Source organism: Coenobita brevimanus, chromosome 14 (genome assembly GCF_032717465.1).
Source record: "Coenobita brevimanus isolate Jiangsu-jjx chromosome 14, ASM3271746v2, whole genome shotgun sequence".
Lineage (NCBI taxonomy): Eukaryota > Metazoa > Arthropoda > Malacostraca > Decapoda > Coenobitidae > Coenobita > Coenobita brevimanus.
The window spans coordinates 10021844-10049768 of NC_136967.1; the positions used below are offsets into that span (position 1 = coordinate 10021844).

The 27925-nt window shown below is 41.9% G+C and overlaps 1 protein-coding gene across 1 annotated transcript in view; it reads left to right on the forward strand.

The window, feature by feature from the left end:
• Positions 1–27925, forward strand: part of Lrrk (Leucine-rich repeat kinase) — a 540691-nt gene that overhangs the window by 360729 nt on the left and 152037 nt on the right. Inside the window, exons 16-21 of the mRNA XM_080286185.1 lie at positions 4150–4367; positions 7001–7129; positions 11665–11832; positions 16140–16274; positions 26119–26264; positions 26401–26545. Coding sequence (XP_080142311.1) covers positions 4150–4367; positions 7001–7129; positions 11665–11832; positions 16140–16274; positions 26119–26264; positions 26401–26545 — 941 coding nt within the window. The remainder of the gene's footprint in view (positions 1–4149; positions 4368–7000; positions 7130–11664; positions 11833–16139; positions 16275–26118; positions 26265–26400; positions 26546–27925) is intronic.

Genomic DNA, 27925 nt, shown 5'->3' on the forward strand with positions numbered 1-27925 from the left:
ATTGGTGTGGGCATGTGACAAGGTTGTGTGATGTCCCCATGGTTGTTCAATATATACTGTATATGGATGGGGTGATGAGAGAAGTAAAAACACGAGTAGTAGAGAGGGGTATGGCATTGGTAATGAATGGTGATGGGTGGATTATCTCAGATTTGTTGTATGCTGGTGATGCAGTACTACTTGCAAATACCAGATAAGAACTTGGTAGACTAGTGCAGAGTTTTGCTGATGTCTGTGAACGTTGTGCCTTGAGAGTAAAAGTAGAAAAAAGTAAAGTGATGGATATTGAGAGAGAAGGTGAATTCCAATGTGATGTTACAGTGAATGGAGAGAGACTGGAATTGGTGATAGAGTTCACATACCTGGGTACAGTGATAGAAAAGAGAAGAAAATGTGTAAAAGAAGTAGAAAGTAGAGTGGCACAAGGAAGGAAAGTAGCAGATGCAATGAAGGCCTTGTTAAGAAATAGAGGCATGAGTGTTGCAGCTGCATGAAGCTTAAATGAAGGAGTGTTAGTGCCAGCTTTAACATATGGATGTGAGACTATGGTGTGGCATGAAAATGAAAAGTCAAGAGTGAGAGCAGTGGAGGTGGGACTGGTGAGGAATGTATGTGGAGTACAGAGAATGGATAGGATATGAAATAATGTGATTCGTGAAATAGTGATAAAGTTTGTGGACACCAGAATTGTAGAGAGTGTTATGAGATGGTATGGTCATGTGGGGAGAATGGATAACAACAGAGTGGTGAAAAAGGTATATCTGAGTGAATTTGGAGGAGGGAGGAGGTGAGGTAGGCCAAGGAGAAGGTGGAGGGATATGGTGGATGAGTGTTTGAGGAAGAGAGGTTTGGAAGTCAGTGAGGCTAAGGGACTGACAAGAGTTCAAGCTGGCTGGATGAATATTGTGAGAAGTGCATGATCAGGGATTTGGCACCTCATTTTAATGTGACAGCATCCGAATTGACTCTCTCGGATACGTTTATGTGAAGCTGCAGAATGTGGTGAATGTTTTTGGCATATCAGATAGAGCCAGGATTCCGAGGGCTTGAATGATGAATGAATGGAAGCATGGCCAATTGGATTGGGCAAATTTGGGCTGTCTTGACGTTGCTACTCCTTACCCTGCCCTGGGATGGGAAAGGAGGTCCGGATGATGATGATGATGATGTATTCCATGATAGGTTAAATATTCAATGGTCAAACATGAAATATTTTTTGTTGAGTCGCCTACTGTAGTTGTCCGCACTGTTTTGTACCTCATCTGATGGGTGAGAATCTGTACCTCAAGTGACAGTGTTCACTCCACTTGTGACTAAATCACATTAATCTGAGAGTTAAAACAGTTTATAAATCAACCTAAACGCAAAATTTAAGTGTGAAATGTTATCAAAATCATTAAAAAAAAATAAAAACCCATCGTTTAACTGGGGCTCAGCCATCATCAGGCAGGGTAGGAGGTATTTCTACCCCCATCGCTATTCTGGGGTATCGCTTATAGGGGTATCCTAAATCGGGGTTTGTCTGTACTGTCATCTCTCCCCTCCTCACCTGCTTCAAACCAGCTTCCAAAACATATCCATGCTGATATCACTTGCTGCTCCATTCAGTCACTCAAAGACAAGACACAGCTGCATGCATGGCCTCCTGATATCCATCCATCTGAATCCTATCTCCCTTGTGAGGACAGGGTCCACCTGGCCAGGCTGAGACGTGGGCATCATCCATCCCTCTTGAGTTATCAGAAGAGGCCAGATGACTCCTTCGCTGATGCCTGTCCAGAATGCAGCACAGCATCCCATACTATTAAGCACATTATGGAAGACTGCATTGCACACAATCGCCTGTGCCAACAACACAACATACATTCCTTGAGAGCTCTGTGGGAAAGCCGGGTCTCGGCCGTGGCCTTCCTTAGGGACTCAGGGCTGTTTGGCCAGACTGCCTAGGGAACAACTACTACTACTACTACTACAGTTATGAGGAACAGTAACAATAACATTAATGAGGTGTCCTAACTATCAGATATGTAAAAAAAATGTTTCGTTATCATCATCATCATCATCGTCATCACTCATTTAACAGACTTAAATTGAGTAGACAGACTGACAAATGAGGATGTGAAGGAGCATTGTGGTGTGGCTGTGGATGCGATAGGAAGCATTAGGAGAAACACACTGAGGTGGTTTGGCCATGTGGAGAGGATGGAGAGTGAGAGACTGACGAGGAGGGTGTATGTGAGGGAGGTGGAGGGGGAGAGAGGGAGGGGAAGGCCAAGGATGAGATGGAGGGATGGAGTGGAGAGGTATATGAGGGAGGGGGATGTGAGTTGGGAGCAGGGCAGTGAAATGGTGGGGGACAGGGTGATGTGGAGGCGAATTGTTTGTGGCCACCCCGTATAACGGATTAAGGCATCTGGCAATAGATAGATAGATAGAAATTGGGTTGGAAGATCCAGAGCACAACTTTCTGATCTTACTTCTGATATCAATTGGAAGAGAACGGATATATACTTTGTTAAAGAATACACTGTTGGTGTGCAGTACATTCCGCCCAAAACAGTGTAACAACAGAATGTATAATCAGTGGACCCACTTGGTCATATCATTGCCACTACTCAAAGGTTTCCCTCTCTTGTATCTTAATTGTAAGAGTCTTATTCAGCAAAGTGGAGGGTGAATTTCCCCTTGTGAATTTGTGTTTTTCCTAGTTTTGATCCATTGAAGTAAAACTGAGATGCTAATAAAGTACAGATTATGTCAATATTTGCATCATATCAATGTCATATTTTGTTACCAACCCACATATGATTTGTAATTCATTGTTTTAATGTCTTGATAATTGTAAGTTATTTTAAAATCCTGTTCAAAAATTTTAAAATCAAGTCGGAGATGATCAGGTAGATGTAAACTTTTAATTGGAGGATCTTGTCCATACGTTTATACATGTAAACAGCAACTTATGATGTGGGGTAAATCAAAACAAAGATGATAGGGGAGATCCAGACTTATAATCGGAGGATCATATAGTTAAATTTATAAGTCAAAACAAAAGCTAGAACTTATGAAGTGAATCTAAATTTGTAATTGGCAAGAAGCGCATGCCCTGCTTGGGGGTGAGGGATGGTAATCCAGGTTCTTGTTTCCCCAAAGTATTTTTGAGTACAGAAACAACCAAACAATAGTTTATTGTAATTTATTGTAATATTCACGGGAGAGTTAGCAGAAGATTACAGCATACCTTTGTTATACAGAGAACCGGTATGCAGTGAACTGTTTATTCGATGATAAAAAAGTTTGGACATTTTATATATATATATATATATATATATATATATATATATATATGATAGAAGTTTTACCTGTACATTAATTATGATCCCCTTTGAAGCCTCACTGGTTGGTATACAATTGCTATTTACTTGCATATGATCTCCCTCAAGCAAGTCTACAGTCATTTATTTGTTCCAAGATGGCATTTGCACTTATCACTAGTGGGAGTGTTAGCATCAGTGATGGAACATTAGTGTGGTGTTTTAGTTCCAGCAGCAATAGAAGGACAGTGAAGTGAAATAACTGCCAGTTTAAATGAGTTGGAAATTTGTGTTTAGGTTTATGTCTTCATTTAGTGGTAAGCAGCTAGTGAAGTGAAGTGTTCTAACAGCCAGTTTAGGTTAGATGAAAACTTGTTTATAGATTTGTTGGGTGACCCTTGGCCAAAAATGTATCCCCATTGAACCCATGTTATAAATGATCTGATATACAATAAATCGTTTTGCAATGGATTTTTCCACACCCATCTTCATTGTAAAATGAGGGTAAGCTGTGCTACCCATTCATATGCCTGTCATTTGTCAATTATCTGTGTGTTATTCCATTATCTGTTGCAGTGAGATTCATTTACCAGTATCAGTGATAATACTGTATGTAGTTCAGCATATAATACAGTGTATTGCATATATTTTGTGATAAGGTTACTCTAAGAATATTAACAACAGCAACAATCCATGTCCTCCTCCTCCTCCTCCTCTTCTTCCTCCTCCTCCTCCTCCTCCTCCTCTTCTCCCTTTTCCTGACTCCTCAAAATTTTTGTAATAGTTAGGACCAGTAAATACCCATCCTCTTCCTACCTCCCATATCACATCCATGCAGGGCGCAAGTTTGGCCAGAGCTTGAGTGTACCACGGGCACGTGTCGGTACCAGCTCTCCTCTTGGCACCTCCCCCACCCCAGGCACTTGCGTCCACCGTCGTCACATCCGGCTTGAGTCACTACGCACCCTCATACTTGCAGACAACCAGCTTACCCGACTCTGCCTGTATCTGGATGACAATGAGTTCACAACGACCACTGACACTGAGGAGGGGGAGGTCAGTCTCATCATGTTGAGGTTCTGTCTTGTTGAGCCTCAGGTAGCCAGAGTGGCTGTAGTAAAGTTGGTCAGAAGTGTGCAGGCTTGTGATTTAAAAGCTTTTGTTTTCAGAGCATAGTCACCCTAAAGCTTTATAAAGTTTTTAGTCCTTTACTGCACTGAGTGGTAACCATATAACCAAATCATGGCGCTTGGTGGTTTAGTGGTTAATTAAGGCGCTTCAATTGGATTGAGCCTGTTTAGGTTTATATCCAAGGGGTGGTTTGGGTTTATTGCTCATGTTATGCCACTCAGGGATGAGTGAGGCTGGTCACTCATCATAAATGTCAGAACCAACATGTCTGACCCCGGGCTGTTATGCTTCTCATGGGGCAACATAGGATTGGATGATGGATGGATGTGTTTTTTATTTATTATTATTAATAAGGGACTTGTATGGGCTTTTTGATTCAACATTCATCAGTGCTGTTTTAGCATTACAGTAATCACTTGATTATCCGGATGCTCTGTATCCGGACATGCTCTGTATCCGGATGTTTGACCTTGGTTCTGTTATTTCCATATCCGGATTTCTTTGTCCGTATCTGAACATAAAATTTCCAGTATGGCCAGTTGGGCAGCCTACAAATTCAAAAAATTGGTTGGGCGGCAGGCCAGCCTCTCTGGCCACACGTGGGTAATAGACTGCAACGTACCAGCTGAGTAGAAATGCCTGTCTACCTCTTCACTGAAGAGTCAAAGTCCCCCAGCTACCCGGATCACTCCAAAGCTACCAGCTGCACGCAGGTAATACAAACCCTAATCCACAAGCTAAAAAAAAAAATGGCTGTCCGCCTCATCTCCGAATAGTCAAAGTCCCCCAGCTGCATAGATCACTGAGAACGTACCGGTCGCAAGTGAGTTATACAGACCCTAACCCACCAACAGAGCAAAAATGCCCATCTGCCTCCTCACCAAATGATAACGTCCCCTGGCTGCTCTTGCTTCTCCCTCCCATCCCTCCTATATCCCTCTCCATGTTCAGCGGTGCCAGGTGTGTCTCCCTTCCCATCCCTTCGCCCTCCCCTACCGCTGCTTAGTGCGCTGCCCTCCTGGCCCCTCACTACTTACATTCCTACATCACCATGAGCAATTTTTTTTAGTTGTCGGCGATTTTATCGAATATTGTTGGTTGTATCGAAATTCTGAAGACACCATGAGAAAGCTCGTGAAATTCAGCATTTAGACATATACTTAGCTCTTGCACAATGTGGACAGAATTTTGCGCTAGGATGTTGGGAAGTTATTGGAAGCTACTTTTACTCTTTAACAAGTTTATTCTCATTGCATTTCTGTACCTTTACTCATCAATTTTGTGTGTTTTTATTGGCATATAGTACAATATAAACACCAGCAAAGCTGATGGTATACATTCATACCAGTGTAACCAATTTCTGGATATTAGGCCGTGAAAATATTTCTCTTTGTTCCTCCGGAAGCAGCCATAGCTGGGTTCTTGGTTCTGTTGGTGTCCCAGAAACTTTTTGAAAACTTACGGTTCCCAAGAGGGTTAAAATTCTCTCTGCAACCATCGTCTTCATTTATTTTTGATGGATTTTTGTTGTTTATGCATTGTTTTCTTAGTGTCTAGCATTATATTGGATATTCCCATGTGTGTTTTGATCCCAACATACTGTACCTGAAAGATTAAAGATGACTACCACAGTTAGGAGGGATACTGTACAATTAGGTAGGGTATTTGCTGACTTTTATTGGTTATGCATTGTTTTCTTAATGTCTAGCATTATATTGGATATTCCCATGTGTGTTTTGATGTCTACATAGCTGAAAGACCAAAGAACACTACCACAATCAGGAGGAGTACTGTACGAATAGGTAGGGTATTTGTAGATTTTTGTTGTTTATTTATTGTTTCTTTAGTGTCTAGCAATATATTGGATAATCCCATGTGTGTTTTGATGTCTAATTACAGCTGAAAGACTGGAGAATGCTGCAACAGTTAGGAAGGGTACTGCACATATAGGTTGGGTATAGGTAGTAGCTTGGGTATAGGTAGGGTATAGGTACAGTAGAGGATATTGCTCCATATCCGGATTTCGTCCATATCCAGATATGCCTTTGGCTCTATTATGTCAGATAAATGAGAAATTACTGCATACAGTATTAGTTTTTAGTACTGTAGTTTGGTGCTGCCCTGCTACAGTTACTTTTTCAGCCCTTCTCAAGGATTTATATAAGTTTTGAGGTTAAGCCTGTGGTAGCAGTCCAAGGTCATAGCAACTGCTCTGTGATAAATTGGAGGAAATAAGAACTCCCACAGTAAGATCTTCTTCTTGCTACGCTGTAACATGATGGGCCAGTCTGCTTTGGATATAGTGTATAGGATGAGCATGAATTCACAGTACAAAGCTCTCATACAGCATGTAAAATCTCCAGAAATTAGATCTCAGCTGTATATTGTTACACTTTTAATGATTGTGCTCACTATCTGAAATTTTTAGAGATCTGCCTGTGCTTATTTATAGTCACTGAAGCATCAGTTCTTGTGTGTTTATAACAGTTATACAATATATTAAAAAAGAATAAATATGTGCAGCTTTATCTTACATTGTCAACTCCAACTTTGTGCAGGGTGGAAGTGTACGGTCATCAGCACCCCGGAAATCATGGTTGCTTTTCCCAAACCTGTCAATGTTAGATGTGAGCAATAACATGCTGCGAGACCTCCCTACCACCCTACATGAGCTCTCAAACCTCTCTGTAAGTATCCATCACCTTTGATAGTTTCAGATCATACCATTGTTTCTCATTTCAGTTTTCCTGTGTCCCAGAGTGGCCACAAATATAGTTTCAAGCTATGATGCTGAGAATATACTATACTGTGAATATTAAGATCTAGCTGCTGTCATGATTATGAAAATTATTAGAGAACACATGGGAATAAAATGCATAATAAGTATGTTGGAGATGAGCAGTTGATTAAAGTGTCCATATTGTTAGTGGAGAAAGAGCAAAAGAAAGAGGAAAGCCTAGGAGAAGGTGGAAGTATAATTTGAAAGTGATTTTGAATAATAGAGATGTATTCATCCAGGAGGATGAGAGACATGTTGGAACAGAGCAAATTGGAATGTTATGATTCGTGAGGGGATGACTTGCTGTCTTTGATCTGTAACATATAATGAAGTGAAGTGACTGGGGTAACTGTAAATCAGCAGGGTCTGCTCATAGCTTACTAGATTGCTTTGTGTAGACCATTTCATATGGCAGCTGAGAGACTTAATGTGAGTGAGAGAGGTTGCATTCTATTGTTTTTGGTTGTTACTCCACTGGAGTGGGTGATAATGAACATGTATTAAAACAGAAGATGAAGAAGACTTTAGGATTTCTGTTAATATAGTAAACCCCCATTTATTTTTCATATTTCATCCAAGGCCCTGTTGGGTAATGCATTTTTTCAGACAATGTCGTACAACCCCTCAACCCCTCTACACGAGTTATAACTCTAATAAAGCCCTCCACCTGTACAGGAGGTCTCCTACAGTATCAACAGGGGCTGCATTTGTAAGATAGCCATCAATACACAAAACCTGTCAATTCTGATTTTCTGATGGCCACCTTTGTATGTTCGTTATATACCTGTAATTCTTACACAACTACTCATATGTTAGGTGGGGGCACTCACCATCCACTCACTCAATATAGTGCTGCTCACGGGTGTCTGCCATGTCCTTACCTCCATCCTTCTTTCCTTCCATCTTCTTCTATCTTTCCTTCATTCTTTCCACGTTCTTCTGCCCATGGGTGACTTTACACTCCCTCTTCTGTCTTTCATTCCTTCATTCATTCCTCTTCCTTCTGCCTATGGGTGACTCTACACTGAGTGACAAGCCAAATGGTTTCCTGTACACCAGGAAACTATTTACTATGCTGGGTGGTAACCATATAACCAAATTTTGGCACCTGGTGGTTTAGTGGGTAATTATTGTACTCCAATCGGATTAAGCCGGTGAAGGTTTATACCCAAGGGATGGTTAGGGTTTATTGCTCATGTAATGTCACTCAGGGATGAGTGAGGTTGGTCACTGTCATCTTAAATATCAGGACCAACTGCCTAGCCCCGGGCTCCTACGCTCCGAATGGGGCAACGTAGGATTGGATGATGATGGCTGGAACATGATTTTAATTATTAAAAATGCATTTCCTCTGTACATATTCCACCATAGGCCTATCTTATTCACATTGAATGTGCTTGTTCAGTCACTAGCAATAATAATATTGTCATCTGTATTTATTAAAAGTGAGAGTGAAATGCATTGATGGAAATGGGCAGAGCCAAAAGCAGGCAACTGCCATGGGTATGTAATTTACAGAACACAAACTAGATAGACTGGTGCCACCTGTTTGCATACAAATACTTCTATCTATCTATCTATCTATTGCCAGACGCCTCAATCCCGTTTGGGGTGGCCACAAACAAATCGCCTCCAAGTTGCCCTGTCCCCCGCCATTTCACTGCCCTGCTCCCAACTCACACCCCCCTCTCTCATATACCTCTCCACCCCATCCCTCCATCTCATCGTCGGCCTCCCCCTCCCTCTTCCCCCCTCCACCTCACTCACATACACTCTCTTCGTCAGTCTTTCACCCTCCATCCTCTCCACATGGCCAAACCACCTCAGTGTGTTCCTCATAACGCTTCCTATCACATCCACATCAACACCACAACGCTCCTTTATATCCTCATTCGCCAGCCTGTCTCTCCATGTGACTCCACAGGCTTCTCTTAAATAACTCATTTCCACTGCTCTCACTCTTGACTTGTGTCCTTCCAACAATGTCCAAGCTTCACTTCCGTACGTTAGAGTTGGTATCACAATACTGTCATGTAGTAACTTTTTCACTTCCGTGCTCGCTTCCCTGTTTCTTATCGCTGCTTTCAAAGAACCAGCAACCTTTCTTACCTGCTGTACCCTTTCAAGCACTTCACCCTCCAAACCTCCATCCTTACTCATCACACTACCCAAGTACTTAAACATACTCACATTTTCCAATTCCTCACCATCCAACCTCGCTGTACATTCACTGACTTCACCTCTCTCAAAGACCATCACTTTACTCTTCCCTACATTCACCTTTAGATTCCGTTTCTTACACACTCTCCCAAACTCATCCACCAAGCCTTGCAGCTCCCCTTCGTCTTCACTCAACAACACAGTATCATCTGCAAACAACAGTACAGGGAGTTTCCAAACACTATCCTCTTTCACCAGGGCCACTCCAACATCCACTACCCTACCTTGTACCTCTTTTATTACCCCATCCATGTACAGATTGAACAACCATGGAGACATGACACATCCCTGTTTCAATCCAACTTTCAAAGAGAAAAATTCACTTAGTTCACCATTCACACGCACTGCAGCCTTCGCACCATCGTACATACTCTTCACATCATTCAACAACTTTCCATCTACTCCATATATTCTTAACACTTTCCACAATCCCTGTCTATCCACCCTGTCATATGCTTTCTCCAAATCCATGAAAGCCGCATACAACTTCTTTCCCTTCTCTAGAAACTTTTCCACTAACTTAACTTACGTAATTAATTGATTCCTGTGGCTCTCATGTAAGTTGAATATTTACGTAAGTGTTTTTTTTTTTTTTTTTTTTTTTTTTTTTTTAAATAACAGAACGGAGGAAGGAAAAACAAATGGAGAAAAAAAATAATCCATACACCAGATTACTGGTGTCCTCTGTTCATAAAATATCTGTAACAGTTAGACTTGAACAGTTGTAGGTTGAAATTTGGAGGAAAACAACTCTTGGAGTTGTGTAATATAATTAACCAACAACTCAATACCCACTCAGTAATCATTATTTTTGTGTGGTAAGCATAAGCAAACATAAACTCAAAGACTGTACAGTATTAATGCATGAAAGTAAAAAAAAAATGTAAGTAGAGTGGAAGAAATTGGCAGCCAACAACTTATACTGTCTGCCACCTTCACTGACACCATCGTTGCATTAGCATGGTAACATGCCTCACTCCTCTCTCTTAATGATGTCTGCTTTGTTTCCATCATTATAGTGTGTCATTTTGTGCTGCTGCTCTCATCCCCATCAGTAATCTTTCAATTTTGAGACATGCTGAGGGTCAAAATAACGAAAAACACAACCGTGTACTGCCCACTACAACAACGACTGCATGTGTACTGGCAAAATGAACTGAAAGGCAGGAAGTAGGACTTGGCTTGCCTTTAAAATAGGTGGAATACATATTTCGATATTTTTATTTTTGAAGTTAGTTTTTTGTGTATCTGAATTTATGTAACTCGAACTTACATAAGTACTATTAAGGAGTACCTGTAGTTGCATAAACATTTTATTATTTTCAACAAAAGGGGCTACAGGCTTTGAGATCACTTTGTTATTTAAGTACAATGAGAGTGAGATAAGTAGAAGGATATGAGCAGAACTGAAAACAGGCAACTAGCTGCTTGAGTTACATAATGCAAAGGAGACAAGCTGGTTCCACCTGTGTATGTATTTATGTAAACATTATATTATTTCCCACTGAAGGAGCTACAGGCATTATATTTTGCTTTATAATAAAGGCAAGAGTGAGATTCATAGATGGATATAAGTAGAACTGAAAGCAGACAACTGACTACTGTACTTAAGTTAGGTAACATACAGGAGACAGGCTGGCACCACCTGCATACATATTTGTGTAAACATTGTGTTGTTTTCCACAGAAGGAGCTACAGGCACTAAGTGCTCTAGCAAAATGCAGTGACCACCCTTTGTTGAATCTCTATATTATCTCCCAGTTCTTCTCGAAGTACAAGATATTCTTCAGGTGCTTGGTAGGAGGGGGAAGCTTTGCACACAGATGTCAGCACAAGAGCAAGCAGCATAACCCCCTGTAAAGTCTCTGGTATGGCAGAAAAGTCTTGCGGACTCCATGACAAACTTAACTCCCACCAACATCAGACAGCTTATTCTCTGTGACTAAACTGGAGCAGGCAGGTCGGCTAGCATCATTGGTGTCACATGGGTGGCGGGGGTGTTGCAAGAAGCAGCAGGTGGTTTTAAAGATATGGTTTCTATGTATGCTGTTTGGTATTGAAGTGAAAAATGGTTATTGCATTAATTCAGTCAAATTTTTTTGCTTTGTTGGATAGTGGTGTATGCAGGTAATGCAAATTCAAATAAATTGGGGCTTACTGTATTGAGTAACAGTTATAATCAGTAAGTTACCATGCAGCTCTGATTTTTTCTGTATGATACAGGTTCTGAACATCTCAGGGAACACAGAGGTCACAGAACTGCCACCTGAAATGGGTCTCTTGTCCCGCTTATGGAACCTCAATACACGTGGCTGCTCTCTTCAGGAGCCTCTGAAGTCAATGATTGAAAGTAAAAAATACAAGACCATGGATGTCATTGGGTATCTCAAGGTAAGCATTTACTACCCTATTTCTCACATCTAATTTCTCCCACCATCTACTCTTGTAGCAGTTTCAAGGTACCAGTACAGTAGGCATTGTTCAGCTTCAGTTTAGTTCTGTTCAGATTTAGGATATATCTTAACTGACTATGGAGTGGGTTCTGTCATTGCTGTTTTAATGACTAGGTAATTTTTTGTTCATTCATCAGCTAACTTTGGAAAATCTCTACTACTTAAAACGTTGAACCAGTCTCAGTTAACCCTGTAATGAATAGTGCCACCTTTTTTTAGTTATTATTTTTTTTTTTTTCCTGACCTCCCCTCCATTCCCTGAAGCTCAATACCCTTCATTCATATCACACACCTTCATATGTCACTAGTTTGTCACAAATATCCACTATTCCTGTTGAATTCATGCTAGGGCTGTATATTTCTCTTATGAGATAGCAGTATTAATGGGAGTGCTTTTATGACATAGCAATGGATGCTGTGGAAAATCACTTCTCTGGTTTAACTAAATTCAATCCATGAACAGCATGGTGGAATGAAGAGGTGAGTCAGGCTGTGGCACAAAAGAAGAAAGCATACAATGAATGGATGAGAAACAGAGGCGTGGAAGAAGTTGAGAGGCGGAAGAGAGAGTTATATGTAGAAAGGAAGAGAGAGGTGAAAAGATTAGTAAGAGAGAGTAAGGTGAGAGTGGATGAGGAATTTGGAAGGAATTTGAGTGTAAAGTGCAGGGACTGTAAGAAAATGTTCTGGAAAGAGGTGAAGAGAGTAAGACAGGGTGGCAGTGAAGTTAGTAGGGGAGTGAATGATAAAAATGGTAGATTACTAGTGGAGAAGGGAGAAAAAGTGAGCAGATGGAGAGAATACTTTAAGGAATTGTTGAACATAGAGAATGGAAGTAATGTGAGTATATGTGGCTGGGGAATGGCTGGGAGAAGGAGGGAGATGAGAAGACAGGAAGAAATCAGTAGGATAGAAGTTGTGGAAGCAATGAAGAAAGTCAGACTGGGGAAAGCCCCAGGAATTGATGGAGTGTGTGGTGAAATGCTGAAGCATGGGGGAGAGATAGTAGTAGAATGGATGTGGAAGATGCGCAGATTGGCCTGGGAGGAAGGTAGAGTTCCGGAGAATTGGAAATCGGGTATAATTATTCCCCTGTACAAAGGAAAAGGGGAAAAAGAAGTGTATGGTAATCACAGGGGCATTTGTCTTCTTAGTGTGATAGGAAAAGTGTATGGTACGATACTTATTGACAGAGTTAGGGAAATAACAGAGGAATTAGTTGGAGAAGAACAGGGAGGCTTTAGGAAGGGAAGAGGCATTGTAGATCAGATATTCATTCTTAGACCTTTAGTGGAAAAGTTTCTAGAGAAGGGAAAGAAGTTTTATGCAGCCTTCATGGATTTGGAGAAAGCATATGACAGGGTGGATAGACAAGGATTGTGGAAAGTATTAAGAATATATGGAGTAGATGGGAAGTTGTTGAATGCTGTGAAGAGTATGTATGATGGTGCTAAGGCTGCAGTGCATGTGGATGGTGGACTGAGTGAATTTTTCTTTTTGAAGATTGGGTTGAAACAGGGATGTGTCATGTCTCAATGGTTGTTCAATCTGTACATGAATGGGGTAATAAAAGAGATACATGGAAGGGCAGTGGATGTTGGACTGGCCCTAGTAAGAGAGGGTAGTGTTTGGAAACTCCCTGTACTATTGTGTGCAGATGATACTGTGTTGTTGAGTGAGGACGAAGGGGAGCTGCAAGGCTTGGTGGATGAGTTTGGGAGAGTGTGTAAGAAATGAAATCTAAAGGTGAATGTAGGGAAGAGTAAAGTGATGGTGTTTGAGAGAGGTGAAGTCAGTGAATGTACAGTGAGGTTGGATGAGGAGGAAACGGAAAATGTGAGTACGTTTAAGTACTTGGGGAGTGTGATGAGTAAGGATGGAAGTTTGGAGGTTGAAGTGGTTGAAAGGGTACAACAAGGAAGAAAGATTGCTGGTTCCTTGAAAGCAGTGATAAGGAACAGGAAGTGAGCATGGAAGTGAAAAAGGTACTACATGACAGTATTGTGATACCAACTCTAACTTATGGAAGTGAAGCTTGGATGTTGTTGGAAGAACAGAAGTCAAGATTGAGAGCAGTGGAAATGAGTTATTTAAGAGGAGCCTCTGAAGTCACATGGAGAGACAGGCTGACGAATGAGGATATAAAGGGGCCTTATGGTGTGGATGTGGATGTGATAGGAAGCATTAGGAGGAACACACTGAGGTGGTTTGGCCTTGTGGAGAGGATGGAGGGTGAGAGACTGACGAGGAGAGTGTATGTGAGTGAGGTGGAGGGGGGGAGAAGGAGGGGGAGGCCAAGGATAAGGTGGAGGGATAGAGTGGAGAGGTATATGAGAAAGGGGGGGGTGAGTTGGGAGCAGGGCAGTGAAATGGCGTGGGAATGCGACATGGAGGCAATTTGTTTGTGGCCACCCCAAACGGGATTAAGGCGTCTGGCAATAGATAGATAGATAGACTGTTCTTTGCCTCAGCCAGGGATCAGCCTTGTATATTTGTGGACAGCAGTCCACTTTTCTGACTTCTAGACTACCACTTGGCAGTTCTCTTCATATTGTTTGTTTCATTTTGAAAGACATTGCACGTGCTTGTATTTTTTTATCTTTTTCCACCTAGTGGTGTCTGTCCATGCTGTATGATCTCTGGCAGCATCTCTGTTCAGTCCGTTAACCCTGAATTAATGTTATAAGACCTCATCCCAGGTCTTCTTAAGTCTATCTCTTGGAGCTCTATCCTCTACATTCAGACTCACAGAGCTTTTCATCCAGTCTCCATCCTCAATTCAGCTTAGGAAAGTCTCTGTTTCTCAAAAAGTTAAACTATGAACTTCTTCCAAGAGGTCTCCTAATATTTCTTAATTGTTATTTACCCCCTGACTCATCTGCCTCCCCATCTGTTGTGCCATCTTGACATAGCACATTTCTGAGGTACCCAAGACCAAACTTCATTTTCACACCACTCATGTAACTCCAGGCACATGGCTTTGTGCCGGTGCTGCATCTACTATCATCCTATAGGGGTGGGGGGGGGGGACAGTGAGGACCATTTGTAGGCCGATGCAGTTCCCCTTTTGGGGCTGGGTGGGTTGATTCCTCATTCAGGCAGTTTCCCCATTCAGACTTGTTGCCACCATAGGAAGGTCACATACTTCAGCACCTGGCCCTCTGATAGGGAATTGAACCCAGGTCTGCAACATACCACTCTCAGACATCCACCCCTCAAAAACTGAGTTACCCAGAGAGGCATGAGTATACCTGGCTAGATAGTGATGTGGTCACCACCTTTCCATGGTACAGTATTAACACAAATGGAATGCAGACCCCACATTACATAATTGCACCACACAATCACAACGCAGACTATCTTCAACATAACCTCAGCAAGGGACCTCTAGGAGAGACCTGTTGAAGCAAGTTTCCTGCAGTCCACTGGATTCAGGTCAAGATGAGCCTGGAGTTGTAATCATAACAAAAATAACCATATCCAGTCTTACGTGGGCTATCTGATTTTTCCTTTAAGTGCCCGTCATTTCCTTCCTGTCACACACATAATTATTTTTTCCCAGAGCAACAGTGTTTTGCTAGTATATCTTGGTAGTCAGGTATTGTTACGTTTTCATCTTTCACAATCACCAATATGATCCATTTTGCATCTGATTAATCCAGTAATGTGTTATCAGCTTTTATTGGATTGTACATATTCTTGTCATTTATTTGTAATAATAGTGTCCATGTGGTAGGTGGTGGCAGCCATCATCCACTCACTTGATGTAGTGCCACCTACTTCTTTGCTCACATTTACTGTTCTGTGTCATTGTCTTCACTCCTCTCTTCCTACTTATACTGTCTCCTCCTGTCACATTTTGTTACTCCTCATACTGTTTCAGGTGGCTTTACACTGAATGACGAGCCTGATGGTTTCCTGTAACCAAGGAAACCATTTACAATGCTGGGTGGTAACCATTTAACAGGATAAAAAATAAAATAAAAATGGAGTTAGGTGGAGCCTACTACAGTGCCCCTGATATCTAGGTGGTGAGATATGAATGTGGCTTCCATTCAGAAACCAAACCACTACACTTCTCTCTGATTGGTTTACTGCACAGGATGACCCTGCAGAAATGGTTGCTTGCCTTGCAATTGATGGATCTGCACAGCCAGACAGACTGAGGTTGCTCAGCAACAACTGCAGTGTCCATATAATATGTAACTGATTAAGATTACTAATAAGCTTGTAATGTTTATGCAGAGTATCCTGGAAGATGCAAGACCTTATGCACGAATGAAGCTGATGATCGTAGGTGTGCAGGGTATTGGTAAAACGTCTTTGTTGGAACAGCTGCGGCAGGAGGGCACTGGCTCCTACAAGAAGAAACCAGTTGAGGTAGGTACTGTACTGTGGATTAGGCTGGTAAAATGTTCTTTGATATCTGGTAGTTTGAACTGTATCTCAGTCTGAGAGTTATCTTGTGGTAACCATGATATATTTAGCCCTTCTGCTGGTGGTAGGGCTCTCGGGTTAGAACAGGCAGTGTCTTACGTTCTACAGTTGGAATCTTAGAGGTGACTGGAGCTTTTTTCTGTCATGTAATACTCTGGTAGGGGCATAGCTCAATATCCAACTCCTAAATGTTCTGGATTGTGGTAGTGTAATAACTGAAATGAAACTTAGCAAACTTATCATCACACCATCCTGGTCGGGATTCAATCCCTGGCCTGTACGTTCCAAATGCGCGCACGTTACCACTGAGCCAAACAGAGGATCCCTCCTTTAGCCACAGGCAACACAGGCATTTATAGACCTCATTACACCCCTCGTTTCTCCCCTTGGTCAATAATAATTTGGTGAGAGAACCATTGGGGATGCTGCAGACCACACCGAACAACTCATCCCCTGGATGTAAGGACAAGGACGCTGCCAGCTAACCAAGAAACAACATCAAATTGCCACCCAAGCCTCGCCTCACATCCCATTGCTGCCACCAATGTAATAACAGTAATGGAACTTGGCAAATTAACCACACTGTCCTCGCCAGGATTTGATCCCTGGCCCCTGTGCTCCAAACGCGCACATGTTATCACTGAGCTAAAAAGAGATACCCCCCTTTGGCTACAAGCAGTGCAGGCATTTATAGACCCCATTACTTAGCCTGTTATGCTCAGAAGGAAGCTTTTTTTTTTTTTTTTTTTTTTTTTTTTTTTATTTAATACTATGTTGCATCCCAGTCAACACATTTTACCAGATTTACCAGTACACATGATCCATGACTTACAACTGTTTCTTTCATCCTTTTCATAGTCTCTGGTATACAGTACAGTACATTGTCATACCAGTATGCTCAGTCATTATTCTTATACAGTAGTTCTCATACACTTGACATGATCTAACCACTGTGATGTGGTTCTGTCTATAAAGTCTGTAGCATCCTTTTTTTCACAGCACTGCCTTTTTAGCCCCTTACAGTTACTACTACTCCAGCATGGAAGTTACAGTCCTGATAACATATGTGGTGGTGAATTAATTAGGGGCAAATTTATGAGTCTAGGAAATACAGGCTTTAGCGAATATTAAATAAAAATTTACGTATCAGTTAAAATACATAGATCCACTAGTGCGCCATTAAATTGCCATAGATAAATGATCTGATAGCTGACTACCCTGTGTCTGATCTTTTGCCATACAAATCTGTCTGTCCAGTTATCTGTCATTCAGCTCTTCGTTGTCCAATACAGAGTGTAGGGATTGTAGATTAGGCTACTTAGTTATGACATTTAAGGCAAAAGTGACCAGTCACTTGCCTTTGAGTGGCATGGAGTAAGCCTCAACCAACCCTCTGATGGAAACCTGTATGGGCCATATTTGATTATAGTGCCTTAACCCTCTAGAGAAGTGGATGTGATAGAAAAGCGTTAAGAGAGATACATTGAAGTGGTTTGGCCATGTGGAGAGGATGAAGAGCAAGAGACTTACAAAGAGAGTGTGTGTGAGTGAGGTCAAAGTGGAGGAGAGGGAGAGGGTGACTGAGGATGAGATGGAGGGATGGAATGGAGAGGTATTTGAAAGAGGGTGTGTGTGAACTGGGGAAAGGGCAGCAAAATGGTAGGAGACAGAGTGACATGAGGCAATTTGTTTGTAGCCACCCCTTACAAGATTAAGACTTCTGGCTGTAGTTAGATAGATAGACAACCAAATTGTGGCTGCTACCCAATGCAGGATATGATTTTCTTGTTACTAAAAGCCGTTGGGCTTATTGTGCAGTATAGAGTCATCATGAAGTTGCACTTCAATTGAGATGGTGATGGTTACCTCCACCTGCCTTGAGCCATGTAATGTATACTGTATGTAAAGGTTTGTGTTTATATTGAGTCACCTGGTATGATTAACTGTAAGAGACTAAGAAGAAGTGCAAACATATTGTATTTTCCATTTAAATAGTTTAATGAATCACATTAATTTCTTGTACATTTGATCTTCATACTTCAGTAAATCCTCCACAAACCACATCAACTGTCATAACATGACTGATGTTGCTGCACGTTAGGAAATGTAATGTTGACGTGGTGGACAGGGGTGAGATAGCTTTGACTGCTAGTGTTTTAAATACATGGAGATATTTAGTAACTAAACTGATGCCAGGTTGCATCCATTACAAAATTTCACCAGTATAGGCTATGACAGCTTCTGAGTTTAGGTACTATTTTAGATGCAGTCATCATTGTTCCATTTAAATAAGTATGAAAAAATAAGGTTTCATGCTCATTCCTAACCTCTGTGAATATAAAATGCTGATTTGTAAGAGAATGTTTATGTAAGAGGGCAGTTTTGCTGCAGGCTGCCTTTTTTTTTTTTTTTTTTTTTTTTTTTTTCCCCACAGTGAAGGGAAAAAAGTCATACTCAACATACTGTACATGGTGGATGAAATTTGTTCGGAAACCTGTGTTAGTGGAGGACCACCTGTGTTTACCCAGTTAAGTAAAGGTTATCTACATGTACAGCTGACAGCAGAAGTTAGTCCCTCTTAGCGTGCGTGATACGAGCCTGTTGATCTGGTAACACTGTATGAGATAGAGTTGACAGGTACACTTTAAATGGCTAATATTAAAGAAATGTGTTCGGAGATAAGAACACATTCTCTAATGATAATATTAATTTGCAGCAGGTGGGATAATAAGTTATTGTGAAATGTTTGACATTGGTGTATGAAGATTCTTCGTTACGGACACAGACGCCTAGGATTACTTGGACTGGACTGATGTTGCCAGCAAGTATTATATGAAATATTATAGAACGATTGCAGCCTTAAAGGTGAGGTTGCAAGGAAACACTAATTACGATGTCAGTTACACACTAAACAAACACAGAAACTGCCAGTTCGTGTTTCGCCAGTATGCGATTTTGTTTTTAAGTTAAGTCACTTCCCTTTCCGACCTCTCTCCCCACCCGTCTCTCCTCTTCCAAGTCATGCTCTGCCATCATCCACGTTTTATCGTTAATGTTGAAAAGCGTATGTCTGTAGGTAAACTGTGGGAAATAATATAAAAGTGTCAATGAGCTTCTTTTCCTCCATCGCTTGAAGTGTTATTAATGACTTGAATATAAATGTTAGTAACATGAATAAATAGTCACTGTGGTGGTTAGGAGACATTTCTCGTCATCATTTATGTAACACCTAACTATCGTTCTTACAGTGCCCAAAATACACTCCCTCTCCACCCCCTCACCGTCTCCTCCCCTCCCCCTTCCACTGTTTCCATCACTTCTCCCCCCTCCCTCCGCCCCCATTTCCAGTAATCTTTGTTTCTAGCCTGCAACACTCCGAATCCCTCCCCACCGTGTTATTGTATTGACCCTGCCCAACTTCTCTCCCTTGTCATTTCAAATGTCTTTTTCTCTCCCTTTTTCATTTTTGTCTCGGGAATCGAACAACATAACGATGTTTGGGTCATGTTTTTGTATAGTATCCTTTAATAATGTGTAATATTATAATGACCTTGACAATGGCGGTCAAGAGGCATTAACTGTTCAAAGGACGGCAGTCAGTGCCTCAGTTTAATGATCATTTTATTTCTCCTCCTCTAACCATTAATATCTTGCTTACACTTATTTCATAAATCCCAACATACATAAAATATGAAGCACAAATGTCCTTCTTTTCACCAAAGAAAGTATAAAATGAAAAATAATCATTGCGTATGTTGTATGACTGAGGTGGTTTGGACATGTGGAGAGAATGGAGAATGAAAGACTGACTAAGAGGGTGTATGTAGGTGAGGTGGAGGCAGGGAGAGGGAGGGGTAGACCGAGGATGAGGTGGAGGGATGGAGTTGAGAGGAATATATGGGGGAGGGGGGGTTGAGTTGGGGGGAGGGAGTCAAATGGTGGGTGACAGAGCGACTTGGAGGCGTTTTGTCTGCGACAACCCTTTCGGGATTAGGGCGTCGGGCTATAGATAGATAGATAGATGTTGTATGATCTACACGCATCCAGAAAATATTTTCTTAAAAGTACTGTCAGTATTCTTGGTGATAATTTGTAGATCTTCAGTTACGATTAAATATAGCAAAATAGATGATAGTCACAAAAGCTGTATCCTCATACATTTGGCTACCATAATCATCGTAATATACGATGAAGGGGGATTATACCCCTCTGGATGAGTAGATTAAGCCCTTATCGGAATATGCTTGTCATGAGCCCGGACATCAGGCAGATGTAAGTGGAAGTATGAGATTGTCGCGGTGTAAGGGTTAATTATGGTAAAGGTTCGCTTCCTATCCATCCGAGTCCTTGTCACTCCTGTATCGATAATATCGGCAGTTGCAGAACAGATGTTCAGGGCGCTGACAGACAGCCATGCCGTTACCTTTTGTTCTAACCATGCAATGCAGCTATGGGAATGGAATGATAGGGATAATCTTGCTGACTGTATTCTCTGACCTTGTAAGATCATGCGTTGAGGGAGTTCAGATCAAAGTATGTTGATGGCATATTGTTTTAAATTATATATAAGTAGACGTATCTCATAGGTCTCACTTTAGTGCGGAACACAATGTGTGGGGGGGGAGGGGATTATGGAAGCAGGAATACTTTGGGTGAGGGAAGGGATTACATATATTACAAGCTGGGACACAGATAAATATGTTATAACGTGAAGGGAGGAGTGAGGGATACAGAAAGCGGGAAGGAGGCGAGGAGGGAAGGAATCCACAAGGGGGGGATGGTATTGAACACTGATAGTTACGATGGACATATTGTTATGTAAGTAATTTGGTTACTTGTGTGTAATAAAGTTGGCAATATAACATGCACGAGTATTGTGTTTATAATGTCATTACAATTAAGACTCAAAGTCCTGTAAATGGTAATAACTGTATTCAAATTATGAAGAACCGATCTAGTTAGGGAGGTAAACAGAAGCAGAGTCAGTTAACTGAAATCGTTGGGAAGGGTTGGGGGTGTTGAGGGAGAGAAACAAGGGGTACTGGTAGAGGGGGGAAAGGGAGGGGGGAGAAGTGATGGAGACAGTGGAAGGGGGAGGGGAGGAGACGGCGAGGGGGTCGAGAGGGAGTGTATTTGGAGCACTGTATTAACTATCTATCTATTGCCAGACGCCTCAATCCCGTTTGGGGTGGCCACAAACAAATCGCCTCCAAGTCGCCCTGTCCCCCGCCATTTCACTCCCCTGCTCCCAGCTCACACCCCCCTCTCTTATATACCTCTCCACCCCATCCCTCCATCTCATCCTCGGCCTCCCCCTCCCTCTTTCCCCCTCCACCTCACTCACATATACTCTCTTCGTCAGTCTTTCACCCTCCATCCTCTGTATTAACGATGTTTATATAAATGTTATATAATGTGACGAGTAATGTCTCCTAACCACCACAGTGACGATTTATTCATGTTACTAACATTTATATTCAAGTCATGGATAACATTTCAAGCGATGGAGGAGGAAATGAAGCTCATTTGACACTTTTATATTGTTTCCCACAGTTTATCTACAGACATACGGTATTCAGCATTAATGATAAAACGTGGATGATGGCAGAGCATGACTAGGAAGAGAAGAGACGGGTGGGGAGAGAGGTCGGAAAAGGAAGTGATTTAACTTGTAAAACTAAACCGCATACTGGCGAAACACGAACTGTCAGTTTCTGTGTTTGTTTAGTGTGTAACTGACATTGTAATTAGTGTTTTCTTGCAACCTCACCTTTAGGACTGCAATCGTTCTATAATATTTCATATAATACTTGCTGGCAACATCAGTCCAGTCCAAATAATCCTATGCGTCTGTGTCCGTAACGAAGAATCTTCATACACCAGTGTCAAACATTTCACAATAACATTATCCCACCCGCTACAAATTAATATTATCATTAGGGAATGTGTTCTTATCTCCGAACACATTTCTTTAATATTAGCCATTTAAAGCGTACCTGTCAACTCTATCTCATACAGTGTTACCAGATCAACAGGCTCGTATCACGCACGCTAAGAGGGACGAACTTCTGCTGTCGGCTGTACATTAGATCCCTGTGATATACTGGCTCTGCATGCAAAGAATTCCCTTGCACATGAAAAAGTGGTACCAAAGACATTTCATTTTGGAAAAACATGCTAGTTGCACACTCATACCTGGGAGGGTGGGGTCCCTGACTATTGAAGTCACCTGTGTGGTTAATTTTCCCCACCTTGGTGTTCCTTCAAACCAGTTTAATTTCACTGTCACTGTTGTATGACTGCTTTACCTCAGTACAGTAGGATGTGCCCTTGAGAAACATATCTAGTGTAGTTGAAGTCACAGGGGGTAACTAGTAGGCAAGTTGGGGTTGTAATGAAATACTGATTGCCACATGCATGGGCTCCTCTTATGTGGTACCCAAGATTAACACCTTACCTATGTATCTGAAGAGTCTGCTGTGTGTTGAAAGGATTGACGTCTCTTGCAACTTGCATTAATCAGAAGCCAGTCATCCATCAGTCTGATTGTTATCAGACACACAAACTCAGAGCTCATACTGAATGACCCCATCAAAAGTACCTTCAACCTTTCTTTCACCTGCAGCCCTCCTTTCTTCAAAGAGTCCACCTCATGACCTTTTCCTCTTCCCTCTTGATCTTTCTTCCATATTCTCTCATTAGCTTTGCTTCTAATCCTTTGTCAGTTTTCCACTTTTCTGTATATCATTTGTTCAAACCACCTACCACCTCCTCTCACCCAGACTGTATTTCTTGTCACCAATCGCAGACCCAAGAAGCTGTGACAAGTTTTCTTTTGTTTGAATCTGTCATGCTGCAGACATAGTTTTTTTTTATACCAGGCAGAGGGACCACTGATGCCATATTCATTGTCTGACAGCTTCAGGAAAAATATATAGGAAAGAAAAGGAAGCTGTACTTTCTATTTATTGATTTGGAGAAGGCTTTTGACTGAGTCCCTTGGAAGGTGGTGAAGTGGGCAGTAAGAAAGTTTGGGACTTGAGGAGGGGCTACGGGTGGAGCACTACAAGTAGCGCGCTACCAGATTCATAGTGTGGACACTCACTGCTGTCAGTATCACTTTGCAATGAAGTAGTTAAACTGCATCAAGTATTCAGTTATGAATCATGATACTAGGGGGAATAGTTAAGGTAGGTCCTCAGGGTGCCGCTTGACGGAATGCTGAAGCACTTACGCCAGTTCCCTCAATTATTGAGGTGCTTGAGCTCAGATGGAGGAGACCTTGTTGATTATCAACTGGTGCCTGAGATCTGATCAAGGAGCGGTGGCCCAGTTGACATGTTGCCTAAGATCAGATTGAAGACAGCCCAGAACACCTATTGGACAAGATCAGATTGTAGACGGCCCAGGTAACTTGTTGGCTTAGATCAAAGACAGCCCAGGGAACCGATGGATGATCAAAAACAGCTCAGGATGCGTAATGGATGAGATCAGACTGAGGTCAGCCCAGGTAATATGCTGGCTGAAATCAGATCGAAAATGGCCTAGGTGACCTAACCATCCACTCCTCAGTCCCATGCCTTCTCATTGCCCATTTCATCACCTCCCTAGCAACTCTGTCAAAGGCTTTCTCCAAACCAACAGAAACAAAGTATAGTTCCCTCTTCTTTACTGTATTTTTTCCTGAAGCTGTTGGACAATCAGTATTCCATCAGTGACCAATTTGCCTGGTTGGAGTGGGTATGTCTATGTATGTGGGTGCTCACACTCATGTGAGAGTGAATGGAGATTTGAGTGAGAGTTTTCCTTGAATGCTGGCATGCATCAAGGGCCAGTCTCAAGCCCGCTATTGTTTATCACAATACTTGAAGCCATGTCACATGACATCAGAAATGGACTTCCATGGGAGATATTGTATGCTGATGATGTGGTGTTGTTTGCAGATAATAAATGGGAGGCAAAGGAAGGCTATAAGAAATGGAGAGATGGTATGGGGTACAATGGCTTGAGAGTAAATGCAGATAAAACAAAATTGATGGTATCTAGGGCTGGTGGGGGGTACTGTCAAAGAAGAGGAAGAGTGGTGATGTGCAGTTTGCCACAAGGGCGTGGGAATAATTCCATCTTTTGCAGTATTTGTGATAAATTGGTGCATAAGAAATGTGGTAGTATTAGAGGTAGACTGCAAGTTAATGCTGTTATGTGTGCAGTATGCTGGGGAGAACATGTGGAGATTGTCTGGTGTGAAAAAATTAATCTTGCTGGTGAGTCTCTTAGAGTTTGTTGAGGTTTTAGCTAGCTCTGTAGCTGGAGTGAGAAGTGGCTGGAAGAAGTTCAGGGAGTTGTTGTCTTTCCTGACACAGATAGGGCTCTTCCTCCATGCTAGAGATCTTTGTGTGCACCATGTGTTAGGAGTGTAATGCTGTATGGTAGTGAGACCTGGACAGTAAAGGAAGAGGATATTCTTAGGCTCAAATGTACAGAAATGACAGTGATTGGGTGGGTGTGTAGTGCATCCTCGAATGCGAGGCCTGAGGGGGCTAGGTTTGCAATGGAAGGGTTGAGATGAAGGATGGGACTGGAGTGTATTGGTGTTGTGATGAGGAGTGGTAGATTGAGTTGGCATGGACATGTGGAGAGGATAGAGATGACAGCTGGGCATGGATAGTGAGAAGTGTGAATATTGGCAGTAAGGTTGCTAGAGGCAGACCGAAAAAGACCAGGGATGAGGTCATAGAGTGTGACCTCAGGGATAAAGGACTGAATAGGGATGTGGCCAGTGACTGAGCAGCATGGAGAGATGCCATTAGGTGACCAATACCAATGCATGCAGTCATGTTGGAACCTTTATAAATGAAATGAAATGAAACTATTGAAACAGAGGGTTTCTTGATGTATATAGAGATCTAAATCTTCACTGAGTTGTATATTGAAGAATAATATTGATGATTACCAGTTTCATAGAGTATACTGTACCTTATTTGTCAGCAGGGACAGTGGAAGAAAAATACAGCCCACATATTCCCTGTCGAGTGTAAAAGGTGATTGCAAGGGCTGGGAGTGGAGATGAAAACCCCTTCTGGTTTAGCCCATTAAAACCAGTGAAACCCCTTCTGGTTTAGCCCATTTAAACCAGTGATGTGTGTTATTGATAAATTTTTGTATCCTCCAGACAATTTGTTTTTTTTTTAGATATCTTGTAATGAAAGGGTTAAGTGATGGCAGTATCTAACCCCTCCATTTTTTAAAGTTTCTCCAAGCTGAGTAAAATAATCCGGAAACAACAAGAATAAAATAAAAAATACTGTACATAATCAAAGATATAATCAAAGATATAGGGACCCAGTCTGGCAAAAATGAGGGGACCCTGTCATCCAGCACATGTTTTGTACTGTAATTGGTTTCATACAGCATGGAAAGGGTAAAAATTATACTCCAGAAGCATCTTATCTCCCATTATTCATGTCTTTGATTAGACAAGGTAAACTTGCTTGCTCTGAATTTCCCTAACCCTTGTTAATGTGGAAGGTTAATTTTGAATGTTTATTAGCATACAAACAGCACGCATTAAGAGTAAGGGATATGTTTTAAAATTTAACTTTTTGCATACAGTTGTTAATGTAAATTAGGGGAAACTGGCAAGCCTGCTTTCTTGTTAAAGAATGAAACCAGTCAGCAGTTTTCCTTTACTGGACTTGTAGCAGCAACACAGAATGTCAGAAATGCAACATATATACTTTTTGTGTGTCAGTACTGTCTTTACCTAGCTACTACGTACTCTCACCAGCACTGGGCCAAACGGATGGGCAACAAGAACATCAATACACGCACCTCCCGTGGCACCAGTATGTCCACAGTTGGAGTAGATATTGGGGACTGGATATTTGAGAAGAAGATAAGAGGACACAGCAACTATGGACCTGTTGTCTTCAGGTTGGTTTCTCAGTGTTGTACTGTTTAAGCATCTGTATATAGTTAGTAATTGGGTCCACCTGGTTCATATCCAGATAAGCCTGGAACCACAGAAACAACAGTAGATAATAATTATATTATTTTGATCTTTACATAGGACATGGGACTTTGGTGGACAGAAAGAGTACTATGCCACACACCAGTACTTCCTGTCCAAGCGTTCCCTCTACCTGGTGGTGTGGAAGATAAGTGATGGTGAGAAGGGAGTAGCAGAGATCTTACAGTGGCTCGTCAATATCCAGGTTTGGCTTACTATCATATCTGTTTACTTATTAATATGATGTGTATTGGAGTGCTCACCATCCACTTACTCAATGTACAGTAGTACTGCCCTCAGGTGACTGCCCTTTCCTCTCTTCCTTCCTTCCTTTCTCTTCTGTCTTTCCTTCATTCTTTCCTCTTCCTTCTGCCCGTGGGTGACTTTACACTTCCTCTTCCTTTCTTTCCTTCATTCTTTCCTCTTCCTTCTGCCTATGGGTGACTCTACAACGAGTAACAAGCCAAATGGTTTCCTGTACACCAGGAAACCATGTACTATGCTGGGTGGTAACCATATAAGCAAATTATGGTGCCTGGTGGTTTAGTGGGTAATTAAGGCGCTCCAGTCGGATTCAGCCAGTGCAGGTCTATATCCAAGGGGTGGTTGGGGTTTTTTGCTCATGTAATGCCACTCAGGGGTAAATGAGGCTGGTCACTTTCATCTGAAATGTCAGAATCAACTTGCCCAGCTCCGGGCTCCTGTGCTCCTCATGGGGCAACACTGGATTAGACGATGGATGATGGATGGATGGTATTTTATTTTATTCTTTCAAACTCCAAATTTTTTATTCACTGCAGTAGTGACCTTTCATACTGTCTGGTTTATTTAAATTGAAGAAAATTATCTTGAAGTAGCAAGAATTCTATGTTAATATACAGTAGACATCACATGCAAGGGGTTAATTTATTTCTACTTGAAGGATGGCACAACTATCTATCTATCTATCTATCTATAGCCCGACGCCCTAATCCCGCAAAGGGTGGCCGCAGACAAAACGCCTCCAAGTCACTCTGTCACCCACCATTTGACTCCCCTCTTCCCAACTCACCCCCCCCTCCCTCATATACCTCTCAACTCCATCCCTCCACCTCATCCTCGGTCTACCTTTCCCTCTCCCTCCCTCCACCTCACCTACATACACCCTCTTAGTCAGTCTTTCATTCTCCATTCTCTCCACATGTCCAAACCACCTCAGTGTATTTCTCCTGATCTTTTCAACCACATCCACATCTACCCCACAACGTTCCTTCACTTCTTCATTCGTCAACCTGTCCCTCCACGTCACTTCACATGCTCCTCTCAAGTAACTCATTTCCACTGCTCTCACTCTTGACTTGTTCCCCTCTTGCAAGGTCCACGCCTCGCTTCCATACGTCAGGGCAGGGATCACGATACCATCATGCAGTGACTTCTTAACTTCCATACTCACCTCCCTATTTCTCATAACTGCTTTCAGTGTACCAACAACCTTTCTTCCCTGCTGTACCCTTTCACGTACTTCATCCCCCAAAGTTCCATCCTTACTCATCACACTACCCAAGTACTTGAATGCACTCACATTCTCCATATCCTCACCATCCAA